General features: G+C 25.5%; 10 protein-coding genes across 10 annotated transcripts; 6 read left to right on the forward strand and 4 right to left on the reverse strand.

Moving 5' to 3' along the window:
- Nucleotides 1-442: 442 nt before the first annotated feature.
- VNE69_03279 (cullin-like) lies at nucleotides 443-2944 on the forward strand (the record flags this gene model as incomplete). The annotated part of the gene is made up of 1 exon (XM_065473141.1): nucleotides 443-2944. One exon carries the CDS (start codon nucleotides 443-445, stop codon nucleotides 2942-2944), a length of 2502 nt encoding a protein of 833 aa, XP_065329213.1.
- A 1614-nt stretch (nucleotides 2945-4558) lies between these two features.
- Nucleotides 4559-4771, forward strand: VNE69_03280 (uncharacterized protein; the record flags this gene model as incomplete). Its single annotated transcript, XM_065473142.1, has 1 exon — nucleotides 4559-4771. The coding sequence occupies one exon, from the start codon at nucleotides 4559-4561 to the stop codon at nucleotides 4769-4771; it is 213 nt and encodes a 70-aa protein (XP_065329214.1).
- A 17-nt stretch (nucleotides 4772-4788) lies between these two features.
- VNE69_03281 (uncharacterized protein) lies at nucleotides 4789-5192 on the forward strand (the record flags this gene model as incomplete). Its single annotated transcript, XM_065473143.1, has 2 exons — nucleotides 4789-5113; nucleotides 5158-5192. The coding sequence occupies 2 exons, from the start codon at nucleotides 4789-4791 to the stop codon at nucleotides 5190-5192; spliced, it is 360 nt and encodes a 119-aa protein (XP_065329215.1).
- An 81-nt stretch (nucleotides 5193-5273) lies between these two features.
- On the forward strand, nucleotides 5274-5639 carry VNE69_03282 (DNA-directed RNA polymerases I, II, and III subunit RPABC3; the record flags this gene model as incomplete). The annotated part of the gene is made up of 1 exon (XM_065473144.1): nucleotides 5274-5639. The coding sequence occupies one exon, from the start codon at nucleotides 5274-5276 to the stop codon at nucleotides 5637-5639; it is 366 nt and encodes a 121-aa protein (XP_065329216.1).
- A 155-nt stretch (nucleotides 5640-5794) lies between these two features.
- VNE69_03283 (uncharacterized protein) lies at nucleotides 5795-6538 on the forward strand (the record flags this gene model as incomplete). The annotated part of the gene is made up of 1 exon (XM_065473145.1): nucleotides 5795-6538. The coding sequence occupies one exon, from the start codon at nucleotides 5795-5797 to the stop codon at nucleotides 6536-6538; it is 744 nt and encodes a 247-aa protein (XP_065329217.1).
- A 181-nt stretch (nucleotides 6539-6719) lies between these two features.
- On the reverse strand, nucleotides 6720-7286 carry VNE69_03284 (DnaJ subfamily C member 9 (DNJC9); the record flags this gene model as incomplete). Its single annotated transcript, XM_065473146.1, has 1 exon — nucleotides 6720-7286. The coding sequence occupies one exon, from the start codon at nucleotides 7284-7286 to the stop codon at nucleotides 6720-6722; it is 567 nt and encodes a 188-aa protein (XP_065329218.1).
- A 189-nt stretch (nucleotides 7287-7475) lies between these two features.
- Nucleotides 7476-8201, reverse strand: VNE69_03285 (GPN-loop gtpase 3; the record flags this gene model as incomplete). Its single annotated transcript, XM_065473147.1, has 1 exon — nucleotides 7476-8201. The coding sequence occupies one exon, from the start codon at nucleotides 8199-8201 to the stop codon at nucleotides 7476-7478; it is 726 nt and encodes a 241-aa protein (XP_065329219.1).
- A 35-nt stretch (nucleotides 8202-8236) lies between these two features.
- On the forward strand, nucleotides 8237-8455 carry VNE69_03286 (uncharacterized protein; the record flags this gene model as incomplete). Its single annotated transcript, XM_065473148.1, has 1 exon — nucleotides 8237-8455. One exon carries the CDS (start codon nucleotides 8237-8239, stop codon nucleotides 8453-8455), a length of 219 nt encoding a protein of 72 aa, XP_065329220.1.
- A 469-nt stretch (nucleotides 8456-8924) lies between these two features.
- Nucleotides 8925-11552, reverse strand: VNE69_03287 (ABC transporter; the record flags this gene model as incomplete). Its single annotated transcript, XM_065473149.1, has 2 exons — nucleotides 8925-9052; nucleotides 10022-11552. The coding sequence occupies 2 exons, from the start codon at nucleotides 11550-11552 to the stop codon at nucleotides 8925-8927; spliced, it is 1659 nt and encodes a 552-aa protein (XP_065329221.1).
- A 439-nt stretch (nucleotides 11553-11991) lies between these two features.
- Nucleotides 11992-12741, reverse strand: VNE69_03288 (U3 small nucleolar RNA-associated protein 6 (UTP6); the record flags this gene model as incomplete). Its single annotated transcript, XM_065473150.1, has 1 exon — nucleotides 11992-12741. One exon carries the CDS (start codon nucleotides 12739-12741, stop codon nucleotides 11992-11994), a length of 750 nt encoding a protein of 249 aa, XP_065329222.1.
- Nucleotides 12742-12796: the final 55 nt, after the last annotated feature.

Genomic DNA, 12796 nt, shown 5'->3' on the forward strand with positions numbered 1-12796 from the left:
TTTATTTTTATAAAACTGTTGTGTAAAAAGTAAATAATTTTTAATTCCGTTTTAATATATCGAAATTTAACTTGGGGTCGTCTGTTTGAACTGTAATTGTGACATTAAATTCATTATTATTTTGTTTTGCCATTTCATAAATATGTTTATCAACTACAATTTGAAATATAATTTTATCTTCTTTTTCTTTAAGAGGAATATTAAACTTTCTTTTCATGATGGGCACGAAGATCAAGACTACTCAATCATTAAAAGGGGTTTAAAATAGGAGTCGATGTCAAATATAAAATGATGGTATCAAAATTAGTAATAAAATTTTTAACCGTAGCGTTGTTATTTTTTTAAAAATAATTAATTTTTATGAATTTGTTTGTTTTTATAAACAAAATAAAAATAAATGATTTATAAACTTTTAATTCAAAATATTGCATAAACAAAAAATATGAACATTGGAAAAATTTATTTGACAGAAATACAATTTGAGAAAATGTGGAGTTTAATACATTATGAATTGGACTTGTTATACAATAACAAGAAATGTAGTGCATTAATTATCTACAACAATGTATACATTATTTGTACATCAACTTCTCACAAATTTGTAGAAGATTTGTATTGGAAAATAGGAGATTTTCTTTATGAAATTTTGAAAGCCAATAAGCATAAAATTTTTGAGTCTGATAGATGGATTAGTGAATATACAATATTTTATAAAAAATATTTAGCCTTTGTTAAAAGTATAAATGAACTTGCTGATTATTTAAATCAATATATAACAACAAAATCTATATACAACTTTGCCTTTTTACTTTGGGAGAGATGTATTTTACAAAAATGTTTCAAATATAAAAAAATTAATTTAGGAGAACATATAATTTTTCATGATAATCCAGAAGAAATAAAAATATGTATAGAAAGTTTAAAAAATATAATTGTAGATCCGAAAATGCCACTTTTATATTATTCAGAAAGATATGAAAAATATGCTTTTTCTAATATAATTGATAAATGCACAGATTTTGTTAATAAATTTAAAAAAGATGATATCTTTGAATATTTAGAAAGTGTAAATATTTTTATAAAAAATGAAAGAGTTAGAAGAAAAAATATTTTTTTAAAAGAATCTTGGAATAAGTTAGATTTAATAATTGAAGATATTTTAATTGTACAAAAAAAGAAATGGATAAAAAACGAGATTTATAAAATATTAATTGAACATAATTTACCAGTAGAAATATTAAATACAATTAGAAATAGCATGACTGATAATAAAAAATCTTTTAGTTTAGATGATTTTATTCCAGGTACTAGAAATGGGAATGCTCCCCAAGTTAAGAGTAATAGAATTAATGATTTTAAAAAAGAAACAAATTTACAATCAAATTGTAAAACAATTTCTAATTTTACAAAGAACGAAATGACTCATTTCCCCTTAAATGATTTTTATGCTTTATTTTCTAGTAATATTCAGAATTTATACACTTACACTACGCCTGCTTTAAATCAAATGAAAATTATCACGAAACATTTATCAATTGTAAAATTTTCTTCTGATATTTTAGAAAGTGTATTACTAAAGTTTTTAACTAATCAAATATTAAGTTTTAATCATTTACTTGATAAAAATATTGAGACTTTGTATATTTTTTATACATTGTTCGAACATGTAGTCAAGGTAGGATTTCATAATTCTAAAATGTATTATTTAATTCTTAAGAAAAAGTTAAAAGAAGTTTATAATTCTCTTAATCCTTCATTAAGTACTAGACTTATCAAGTTTAGCAATTTAATTATTTCTGGAGATTGTGTATTAGAAAAAAAATACGTAACTTTAAGAAAAGGATTTATTGATTTTTACGCTAGAAGTGAAATTTGTAATTTTAATGAAGAAGAAGGCATTGATTATTGGGGAGACAATGAGTCATCGTCAAGTTCTAATAATGAAGAAATTTTAGAAGTTAATTATGAAGAAATTATACCATTTGATAATCCAGAGAAATTAAAATCTAAAGAAGAACCTCCAATGAAAAATCAAGTTTACACGCATAAGCGAAATGTAAGTCTACCTGATTTATCAAAGGCACCAAATGTTTCGTATAAAGACAGTGCGCTTCTTAGAGTGTTCGTTTATCTTTACGATTTGGTAGATGATAAAATAGATTTTTTTAAAAAATATCTTCGCGAAGTAAGTCGTCGAGTTCTTTTGTATGAGGTGAATTATTATAAAGAATTAGAGATTTTTACATTATTGACATGTGAAGATCGAGATTTAAAACTTAAAGGAGAAATCATGTTTAGTGAAATGAAAGATTTTACTAGTACAAAATCAGGTATAATTTTATTAACAGAATCTGCCTGGGCCTTGGATATTGAAAATATAAATATAAAAATTCCTGATATTTTTACAGATAAAATGAAGAATGTAGAAAAAAGTAGAGTAAATTGGGCTTGGGAATACAGCGTAGTTGTTATAGAATTAGGAGATAAAGAATTTCGGCTTAATTTTCTACAATACATAATTATTAATTTATTTAATAACTATAAATTTATAACAAAATTAATAATTAAAAATGAGACAGGCATGACTCAATCTCTTTTAGAAATTACAGTAAAATCTTTAATAACTTCCAAATTATTAATCTCTGAAAATGATAAATTTATTTTAAATTGCAAGGCAGAGACTACAAATGTAGTGGATTATTTTATTAAAGAAGATCTAAATAAAGAACATGAGATTGATAAAGAAATGTATTACCTCTGTAAAATATCTAATACAATGAAAAAATATAAAAATATGTCTGAGTCTGACACTTTAAAAACAATAAAAGAAATGCACACAGACAAATTTATCTTCTCGAATGACGATTTTAGCAATAGCGTGAAAATTCTAATAGAAAAAGGAATTATAGAAAAATGTGAAGGGTCCTTAAAATACATTCCATAACTAAGATACAATAAATGTATACAATTAAAATATTTTGCTTTAATGTCAACGTCATGTTCTAAATAATAGTCTTTGATTCAAATTAAAAACAACACATAACCATTTATGTCGTTTTATCAGTTTATTCGCAATCTTAAAAACTAACTGGCAAACAAAAATTAATTTTTTTGTGCAATGGACAAGTTGCAAATTTATTTTTATTCGATTTTTTTTTGCAAGTAACAACAAGGGAGAAACATTACATGGGAACCAGATGGAGCTGTGATTGATCCTTATCCACTAAAACTGTACGATTTTTTCTCGCTATACTCCCTCTTATAACTTGCCGGCAAATAAGCTCTACAGAATCAAATCGAATTTTTGCACCTGAAGATGTTTTTCGTCCATATCTCAAATCGTGTCCAGGGTGACCATACAGAGGATATTTGACTAGTAACTCAAGAAGAGACATCGTCGTACTAGCATAAAGGTCTTCACTATCATCTATATCTCACACGCACCTCCACATCACAAACCAACCTTGTTTTGATACATATAAACATCGATAATTTTCTATATATATATATATTTGAATTACTCAGAGGTGTTCTCTTATTTCATTTAAGAGATGCTTCCGTATTAATGTTTGGTAGATCGCGAAATTTAGCGTTTAAAAACAGAGTTGTTTTTGGTTAGTTATAAGTCAACTTGGTAAAGACAAATATAAGCTCGATTTGCATGATGCGATAAATGATATTAAAATGACTGACAAATGTAATCTAAACCCAAAATAAGGTGCCCCAGTTCAGTGGTCAAAGGCGATGCTTTCATTGAGCAATGGTAGGGTTCGAATCTAGTTGCACCGATATTGTATGTACTTTCCATGATGCAGTTAAAACAAACAAGATGATGAAAATGCCCATGATAATATTATGTTGATTCAATACATCTTATATGGAAACGCACTTCAGTGCCGAAAAACAGTAATACTCCACTGGTAACTTAATTATACACAAAAGTATCTAATGGGTACGGCCAAGTTGGAACCCATAGCTGGTGCACTTTAATGTCGTTTCCTAGAGCTAACTATGAGACTAGACGAAGTAAAGCAATAGAAGGTCTCGTGGACCCTATCCTACAAGATTCTTACCTGCTGGCCGAAACCGGTGGGAGACTGGTGGTTAATGCAGTCCAATAAAAATGCCGGACTCTTGAATTGGCGGTATAAGGAGCCACATGTGCGATACAGATGATTGTGGGGACCTTTATGTTAGTACGTTGATACATTTCCTCGGGCTATTCAAATCTTGCCCGATATTTGCATCTGCTGTGAATCTTGCTAGACGTGATCAGCATGTTCTAATAGTCTCTAAGACAGAATAACATTACTAGGATTATTGGAGGGAGTTTTAGTGAGTAAGAATCTCAAAGTATCAGTTGTATGAAAAATACAAAGACCTCTTTATATGTTTTCTTTTTTTTCAAAAATTATTTTTCTATTTTTGTTCCTCATTTATTTATGCTAATATTTTACAAATTTTATTATATTTTTAGGAACAAACAAACTTTTGTATATATTTTGGTCATTGATAAAATAAACTAATAATCTCCATTTGTTTAATACATTTCTCAGTTATGATATATCCCCCCTGTAAAATGTCTTTTAAAATTAACAGAGACAAGTCTGCAAATATTGAAGATGTTGATTTACACGAATCTATTAAAAATCTACAAGACGATATTCAGTCACTAGAGAAATCAATAATTTATTATGAAAAAAGACTAGAAATCTTAGAAATAGAAAACACTGATCTACGTGACAAAATACAAGAAAAAATCAAAAAATAAATAATTTTCTTACCCTCATGACTATAACTAATATTTTAAATGAACTGTACAATTTAGCCAAGTGGAAAGTTCAGAAAGAATTTGTTGATAATTTAAATATAAAAGACGAACATTTATGGCTAGTAGAAATAGACAAGATTTTTGATAAAATTCCTACTGATAGAAAAGATAAATTTTATTATCTTGTTGATAAATTATCGGTAAAAATTAAAGATATAGATTTTGTTTGTAAACTAACAAATTTGTCATACTACATTGTCTGTACAAATATTAATAATTTCGAAGTAGCAGATATTTTTAAATATGCCATTAATCACAAGATATTTGACTATGATTTATTCAGTAAAATAGATTTTGATATTTTAGAAATTAAGGAGTTGCTTAAGAAGAAGACAGTGATAAACAGGGACTTCTTTTCTAAATACATAACAAATAAATATACACATTTATATATTCTTCTTTTATTTATGTGCTCTTTTCTTTTATTTTTTTTTTGCCCCCTATGCTTGTCATTAATAAAAAATATAAAGTCGACGCCATAGACAAAGATGGCAAATTATACCAGAATGTCTCAAGAGCTTATCTTAAATCTTCTAATAATGATGAATGTGTTATTGATTATCATTCCATACTCATGAAATTGAATAATGAAGATGTGCTCAATATTCAGATTTATGATGACTACGAGCAAGAAGTCAAATGCGATTATCAAATGAACGGGGTAGTTTACAAAATAGAAGATTTTAAAGATAAAATAAAAATTCATGCTAGTTTTGGAGGTCTCTTGATGATTCAGACAGTAGATAAAGATGAGATACAAGGAATAAGTGACAGAAGTAAAATATCATGTTTATTAACTAAAATATAACAAAATAAAAGATTTATATATATTTATAAAAGATATATATATATTTATTAGATTTATATATATTTATTAGATTTATATATATTTATTAGATTTATATAATATTTATAAGTCTTATAATATTAATAAGTCTTGTTTATTTCGCCCTTGTTTTTTTTATGCCATTAAAAAGAGTCAATTTTACAAAAGAAGATGCGACAAATTTGTATTTAGAAAATTACAGATATAAAATATTTAATGAGTTGAAGATACAAGAAATACAGAAAAGAATAAAGAACAAGTTATTAAATCAAAATGATAAAGAAGAAAATATAGATTTGATATTTTATAAAAATAATATTTCTGGATTTAATTTGAGCGAGATGAGTGGATTTTTAAGCAATGAAGATTTAAATCAAGAAAGTCAAAATGAAGATTTAAATCAAGAACATCAAAATGAAGAACGTCAAATTGATCATTCTATTGATAATAATAATATAAATTTAAATAATGACGTAAGTAAAAATATTAAGAAAGATGTCTTAAAGAATAAATACATAGATCTATCTGCAGAATGCAGTGAAGATGAATCAGAAGATTCATCTGAAGAAAACAGTGTAAACAGATCTTTCATAGACGAAGAAGATCAAATCCAAGAAGAAAATGACTTGTACTACGAGGAGAAACAAGAAACAGACTTGAAAATATTAAAAAACTTAAAATCAAAATTCATAAAAAGGAAATCTCAGAATTTCAAAGAGACAAATATTGAGAAAGAAGAATCTGAAGAATATGAACAAGAATTCAGTGAAATGGATTTTGAAGTAGAGAAAATTAAATTTAAGAAAATGGATTATGAAATAGTAAAAGAAGAAAATGAAGAGATAGAAGATTTTAATATAGAATTTACTAATTTGCAATGAACTAAATATTGTACAACAAATAAATTTATACAGTATTGATACTATTACAAGTATAAGATATTATAATAAACAAATCTAGTACTATATTAAACAAATATAATATTATATTTGACAAATCTAATATTATATTAAACAAATCTAGTACTATTTTTTAAATATAATAGTATATTAAACATATTTTTTATTTCTTAAGACTCTTTATATTGGTATATTTATCTTCAAGTCTTTTTATTAATTCTTCTTGTCTATTATCTTCTCGATTTAAAAGTTCTTCAAGTGATAAATCCAAATTGATCCCCATTTTCTTAGCAATTTCTTCTGCTTTTTTACTCTCATTTCGTCTTTTTTTGATTTTTTTTTCAAATTTTTTATATTTTTTAATATTATTTTTTTTTATTTCATTTTTTAATATCTCCCGGATTTTCTCTTCTTCAGAATCTTCTACAAGTATAAGACTGTCTAAAATTTTTTGCATGTCTCCTTTATATTTATTATAAGCTTCAATAATGTCTCTGAGTTCTTCCTCTGATCCTTTATAATTTTTTATAAATTCATTTACATTTACATAAGATTGAGGATTATTTTGGATTGAAGCGTAGGCTTCTATTACTTGGTCGTAGAGAAGACGATTTCCTTTGGGGCGGTCTGGGTGGTATTTGTATCTTAGTTTTTTGAAAGAAGAAATTATTTCTTGGGGAGTGGATTTACGAGTAACATTGAGAATCTTGTAAGGATCATTTTTGGGCATATGGGGTTGAGAAAAATTCAAAATGATAAGAAAAAGAAAAGATTTCTCGTATAAAAAGAGATATTATTCAATAAATATTTTGAGATAAGATGTAAACAAATATACTAAGATAACTAAGATCAATTAACATGTAATAAAACACACACTTAATAAACAAAATTAAAAAACTTTATAAACAAAAAAAACTTTTTACTCATTGTCTTGAAATATATCAACATCATCATAATATTGTAAATTATTATCAACCCAATATAACAAATCATTGATACTATCCTCATCACTATAATCAATCATCTTAAAATCAACCTGAGCCAAATCTAATATCTTCTTATACATTTTATTACCTTCAGAAAGATTTTCTAAATTTTCTAAAAAATTTTCAATTTTTTCTTTACCTACTAAATCAACTTTAGAAAAAACAAAAAACATAAAATAATCAAACCTAGACATCGAAATAAACCCACACAACAAATTCCCCATAAATTTATTCACATCATAAACACATTGTCCTTCTAAAAAATACAAAATTGATATTTTAAAAAATTTCGAAAAATAATTAATAATATTATTCATACTACTAGTATGCATAAATAGTTCTATTTGTCCAGGAAAATCAAATATTAAATATTCATTACTATATTCTTCAATTTCTATTTCATCAATATTTTTATATAACTCGTCGAATGCTACCATTAAACTTCCATTTGGACCGAAATCGCATTCTTCCATGATTTCTGTAGTTGTAATGTATTTCCTAATGTCTATTAAATAATCAGTTTTGGTGTTAGTTTGTGCTGGGTCGAAATTTATAAGATTAAATTGTCTGTGGATAATTTTGCCATGTTCTACTAATTTAGAACAGAATGTTGATTTTCCTGTACCAGCTGGACCAAAAATAAATAAAGCGTAGCCCATTTTTAAAAAAGCCCTTTAAAAAAAAAAATTTTAATATGAAAAAAATACAATTAGAACGGTTGGAAAAAAATATTGACAGGATTAAAAATAAAAAGAAAAATGTAATAAATGGGAAAATATTGAATAGGAATGTGGAGAAAGAATGGAGAATTATTAAGAAGACGAGTAGAAGAAAAAAGAAATGTGCAAATTGGGAAGATGTAGAAGTAAAAAGAGCAATAAATAAGCCATTGGTAGTTAAAATAAAGAAATGAACTAAAAAATAAAAAATAAATCTACTTTATATATCTTTGCTTTATAAATTTAACATTTAAAATAGATTTTAAATGCTAGAGTACATTGTGTCAAAGCATATTTACAAATATACTTATTATTTTAGAAAATAACGCTACTGTATTAAAAAAAGAAACTTTTTATTTATAACCTCCTTATTTTTCATATTTTCAAAAAATCGACTCGAAAATATTTCAAAATGCCTTCATTGTATTTTATGGCAAATTTTGACTTGATTTCACTAGTCAAATGCATATAGAAAAGTACTGATTTAACAATAAAAAATTCTCTCTTTTAAAACCAGTAATCAAACTCATATAAAACAAACTTAGTAAATCCATTTAAAACAGAAGATCTATAGCTAGTTTAATACACAAAAATAATGTATTAAATCTTTTCTTTATAAATTTTTTATATTAAAATAATAATATTACATAATCAATCAATTTATTATTCATATATAAAATCTTTCCATACATCGACTTTTTCATTTACCATTCTCGGCTTAAATTTCAATGAACTAAAAATAAGTCCCAAAAAAATTATTAATAAAATATAAATTATAAAAATACTTAAAGCTAGAAACGGAGCATTTTCACTTTATCCCCCCCCTTAGAAATATAAATTAAGAATTTTTAAAAAATATCCCTTTTTTTCGAAATTCGAAGCGGAAAAAATGTGAAGGAGCAAAAGTCAAAAAAATAAAGTTGTAATAAAATAGCATATTTACCAAAAATAAAACAATTATTTTTTCGTTTTTTTTTTTTCAATTTTTTAAAAATTTCCTTCTTCCAATTATTGATCAAGATTTATCTTTATTGTACATTGCAATGTATAACAACGAAAATCTCTATATAAACAATATTTATAAGGTTCATTTGCTGTTATAAATGAATTTTTTTCGTGAATTAAAGAATTTTCCAAACATGTAATATTTTACTTTTGGAGCTAAAATATAACATATATTAATAAATTGACATTCTATACGATTCAATAATTCTTAAAAGAGCATAAATATAACATTATTTTTACTTTGTTTGTCTAGAAAAACCAATAAAAACCTAAAAAACAAGACTAATAAATATACTACCAAACTAAGAATAACCTAACCTAGATTCTGTTTTAAACAACATAAACTAAGTATAAACATGTTTATCTTTAGCAAAAATTAAATGTAATGACAAAAGAAAGCAATAGGTTAAAACATATTTTTACAAATTTAGACTTCTATTTAACTCATAGTTTATTAGAAAACATTATTAAATTGGTTTAAATAATATATTTTTCATAAACTATGATCAAATTAGATATTTCTAAGACCATTTTTTTACTTATGTAAATTTTTCTCTGTTCCTTTCCGCTCTGGACGCTTCGACTTTTAAAAAACAGGGCTAAAAATAAAAAATTCTGTATTTATATTGGTAAGGGGGGGGATAAAGTGAAAATTAGCCCTAGAAACTTATTAATTCTATTCATTCCCATTTCTTCTAATACTTGATATCCATACCTAAAACACGACTCTTTATCTCACACAAATTTAAGATTACTTAATGAAACTTGTAGACTAAATTCTAATGCGTAATACAAAGGCGAAAACCACGTAATCCATCTCGAGAAGCTTGGTATTGTACTGACATTTACGAAAATACCACTAAAAGCTGAAAATATAAGTAGACCCACTGATCCGTACATATGAGCTTCTTTATGTGAATGCGTCACTATACCTATTAACAACGAATAAGCTACAGTAAAATGTACCAAACAGAAATGATTTATAAGAAATAATACAAATCTGTACAAATTGTCATTGACTTGCGCTATCCAATAAACTGGGACTACATACAAAACAGTAGACAAATAAAGCAAAACGAAATCGAAAATATATTCAGAAATGTACATTTCTGTACTTGTGTACATTCCCGCGACTATCTCCCGTTTCGCTATTAATTTCGACTGCGAAAATGACGACAAAGCAATGCTCATGGATCTATCAATAGAATTCAATACAAAAAATCCACATAGTCCTACTCTTGTTTGTATATCTTTCTGATAATACCCTATAAATGGATAAACAATACAAGTTATAATTAAAAATGTCGCCTTTTGTATAATTACCATCCTGTAAGTTTCTTTAGACCTTTTAAAAATTTTTAAATGTCTTTTTAATATCAAACTTATTTTTTTTAAATTATTTTTTCTATCAGAATATTTTATACTTTGATACATTGTAGTATCAATATCTTGACTATGATTTCTATACCATCTTTCTTTTAGTTCTCTAATTTTCTGTCTTTTATTTATTTCGATTATTTCTGATGTGTAATCTACTGTCAACAAATCTGATAAAAAATCTTCAATTTTTTCATTTTTTTTTTGAAAAAATTTTTCAAATTCTTCATATCTCCCATCAAAAATGAAACTAGAGTTTGCCAATACAAATATTTTATCACATTTCTTTAATATCTCGATATCCGGACTATTAATTGACACCAAGACAGTTTTATGATGGTCAGTCAATTTTTTCAAAATTTTCATTATTCTTTTAGTATGCCATTTATCGATCATTACAAATGGTTCGTCTAATAAAATAATATCAGGATCTTCTGCTAATATAGCGCCAATACTCACAAGTTTTTTTTCGCCTTGTGATAAATTAAATAACATGTTATTTTTTATATTTTCTAAATCTAGTATATTAATTATTTCTTGAGTTTTATTTAGTAAAAATGTAGTGTTTTTATCAAGATGATAAGATTTTACAGAGAAATAAAATGTTTCCCAGATAGTTTGTTTTTGAAAAAAATAAAATGTTTCGTCTACTAGAGATATGACACTACCTATTTTTAGGTAGGAATTGTTAATATTATTGAAGTTTATTAATATTTCGCCAGTAATTTGTAGAGTATTGTTTTGTCTACCTGCTAATATGTTGAATAATAAAGATTTCCCCGCTCCTGTACCACCAAGGAGTATTGAGATTTGTGAGTGGTTTATTTTACCATTACAAGTGTCTAGTACGATTCCTTGATTTGTAGAGACTTTTAGGTTTCTCCAGCTTAAATTTACCTTTGGGTTCATTAATAGGGTGAATTTATAAGCTCAATTGATCAATTTAAATTAATGTTTTAGATAACATGTAAATTAATATTAAACAAGACTCAAAATTTAATTTTATATCTTTCTACGCAAGTAGAAAATAAATTAAAAATTAAATTAAAAACGGTATTACAAATATGCTGTAAATATTTACAATTTATAATTAAAAAAAAAGTATATATAGACATAGACATTTAAAATTATAAAATATATTTAAAATTTATAGTGTAAAAATATATTTACATTACTACAATATATTTACAATTTTAAATTATAATATATCTTTACAACATACACATTTTAAATTATAATATATCTTTACAACATTTATTTACATATATTTACTTATACTATAGTTTTCTTTACATTGTTTTAATTTATTTTTTTTATTTTATAAATTTTACTCTACTTTCCGTCTCTTTTAATTTCCTGTATTTTGTATTTTCTTATAAAGTTCTTCTACTTTCTTCGCTATTTGTTTCATTTCTTCGATCATTTTGTTTTCTTTACATATTTCCACTGTATCTAAATATATATTATAAGCTATGCTTAATATCTCATCAGATTGTTCTTCTTCTATTCCAAACTTGATATTTGTCTCCATTACTCTCAATATATGTAATACTTCCATTCTAAAGAATTCTACTCTTAATTTATGGTATTCGGGATTGAGTCTTATTCCCTTAAAAAACATAGCCCGTGACGAGTCCACGTCGTCTATCTCGTACAATTTCACCGCGCAATAAATCCACAATTCCGCGTCTCCCGTATTTTTCAGACAATATGACGCGTAAACATCTTTCAGATCTGCGTGCATCTCTTTTTTTATGGCGTATTCAGTGAACTTGACAATTATTTTTTTATCAGTAAATCTGAATAATGCTTCTTTATAAAGTTTTATTATTTTCTCTGTTATTTTCTTGTCATAATAACTTATATTAAGATTCTTCTTTTTGATTCTCTTGTCTCTGATTGTTTCAAGAAGAGTCTCGCTTTCTATGTAGCGTAAAATGTCAAGTAATTTTTTATCAAATCTTTGTAGTCTAAATTCGTGCTTTTTTCTGGTGTGGATTATTTTTTGACATTCTACAGTAGAAAAGACGCCTCTGTTTTTGTATTCTTCTAGTTCGGGGATCATACGCTCTAGATTTAATTGGACTCTTTCCGTCATGGGCATAAAAAAGAAAGAAAATATAAAAAGAAAAAAAAATGAGAAAATAAAAATT

This window comes from Vairimorpha necatrix, chromosome 3 (genome assembly GCF_036630325.1).
Source record: "Vairimorpha necatrix chromosome 3, complete sequence".
NCBI classification, from domain to species: domain Eukaryota; kingdom Fungi; phylum Microsporidia; family Nosematidae; genus Vairimorpha; species Vairimorpha necatrix.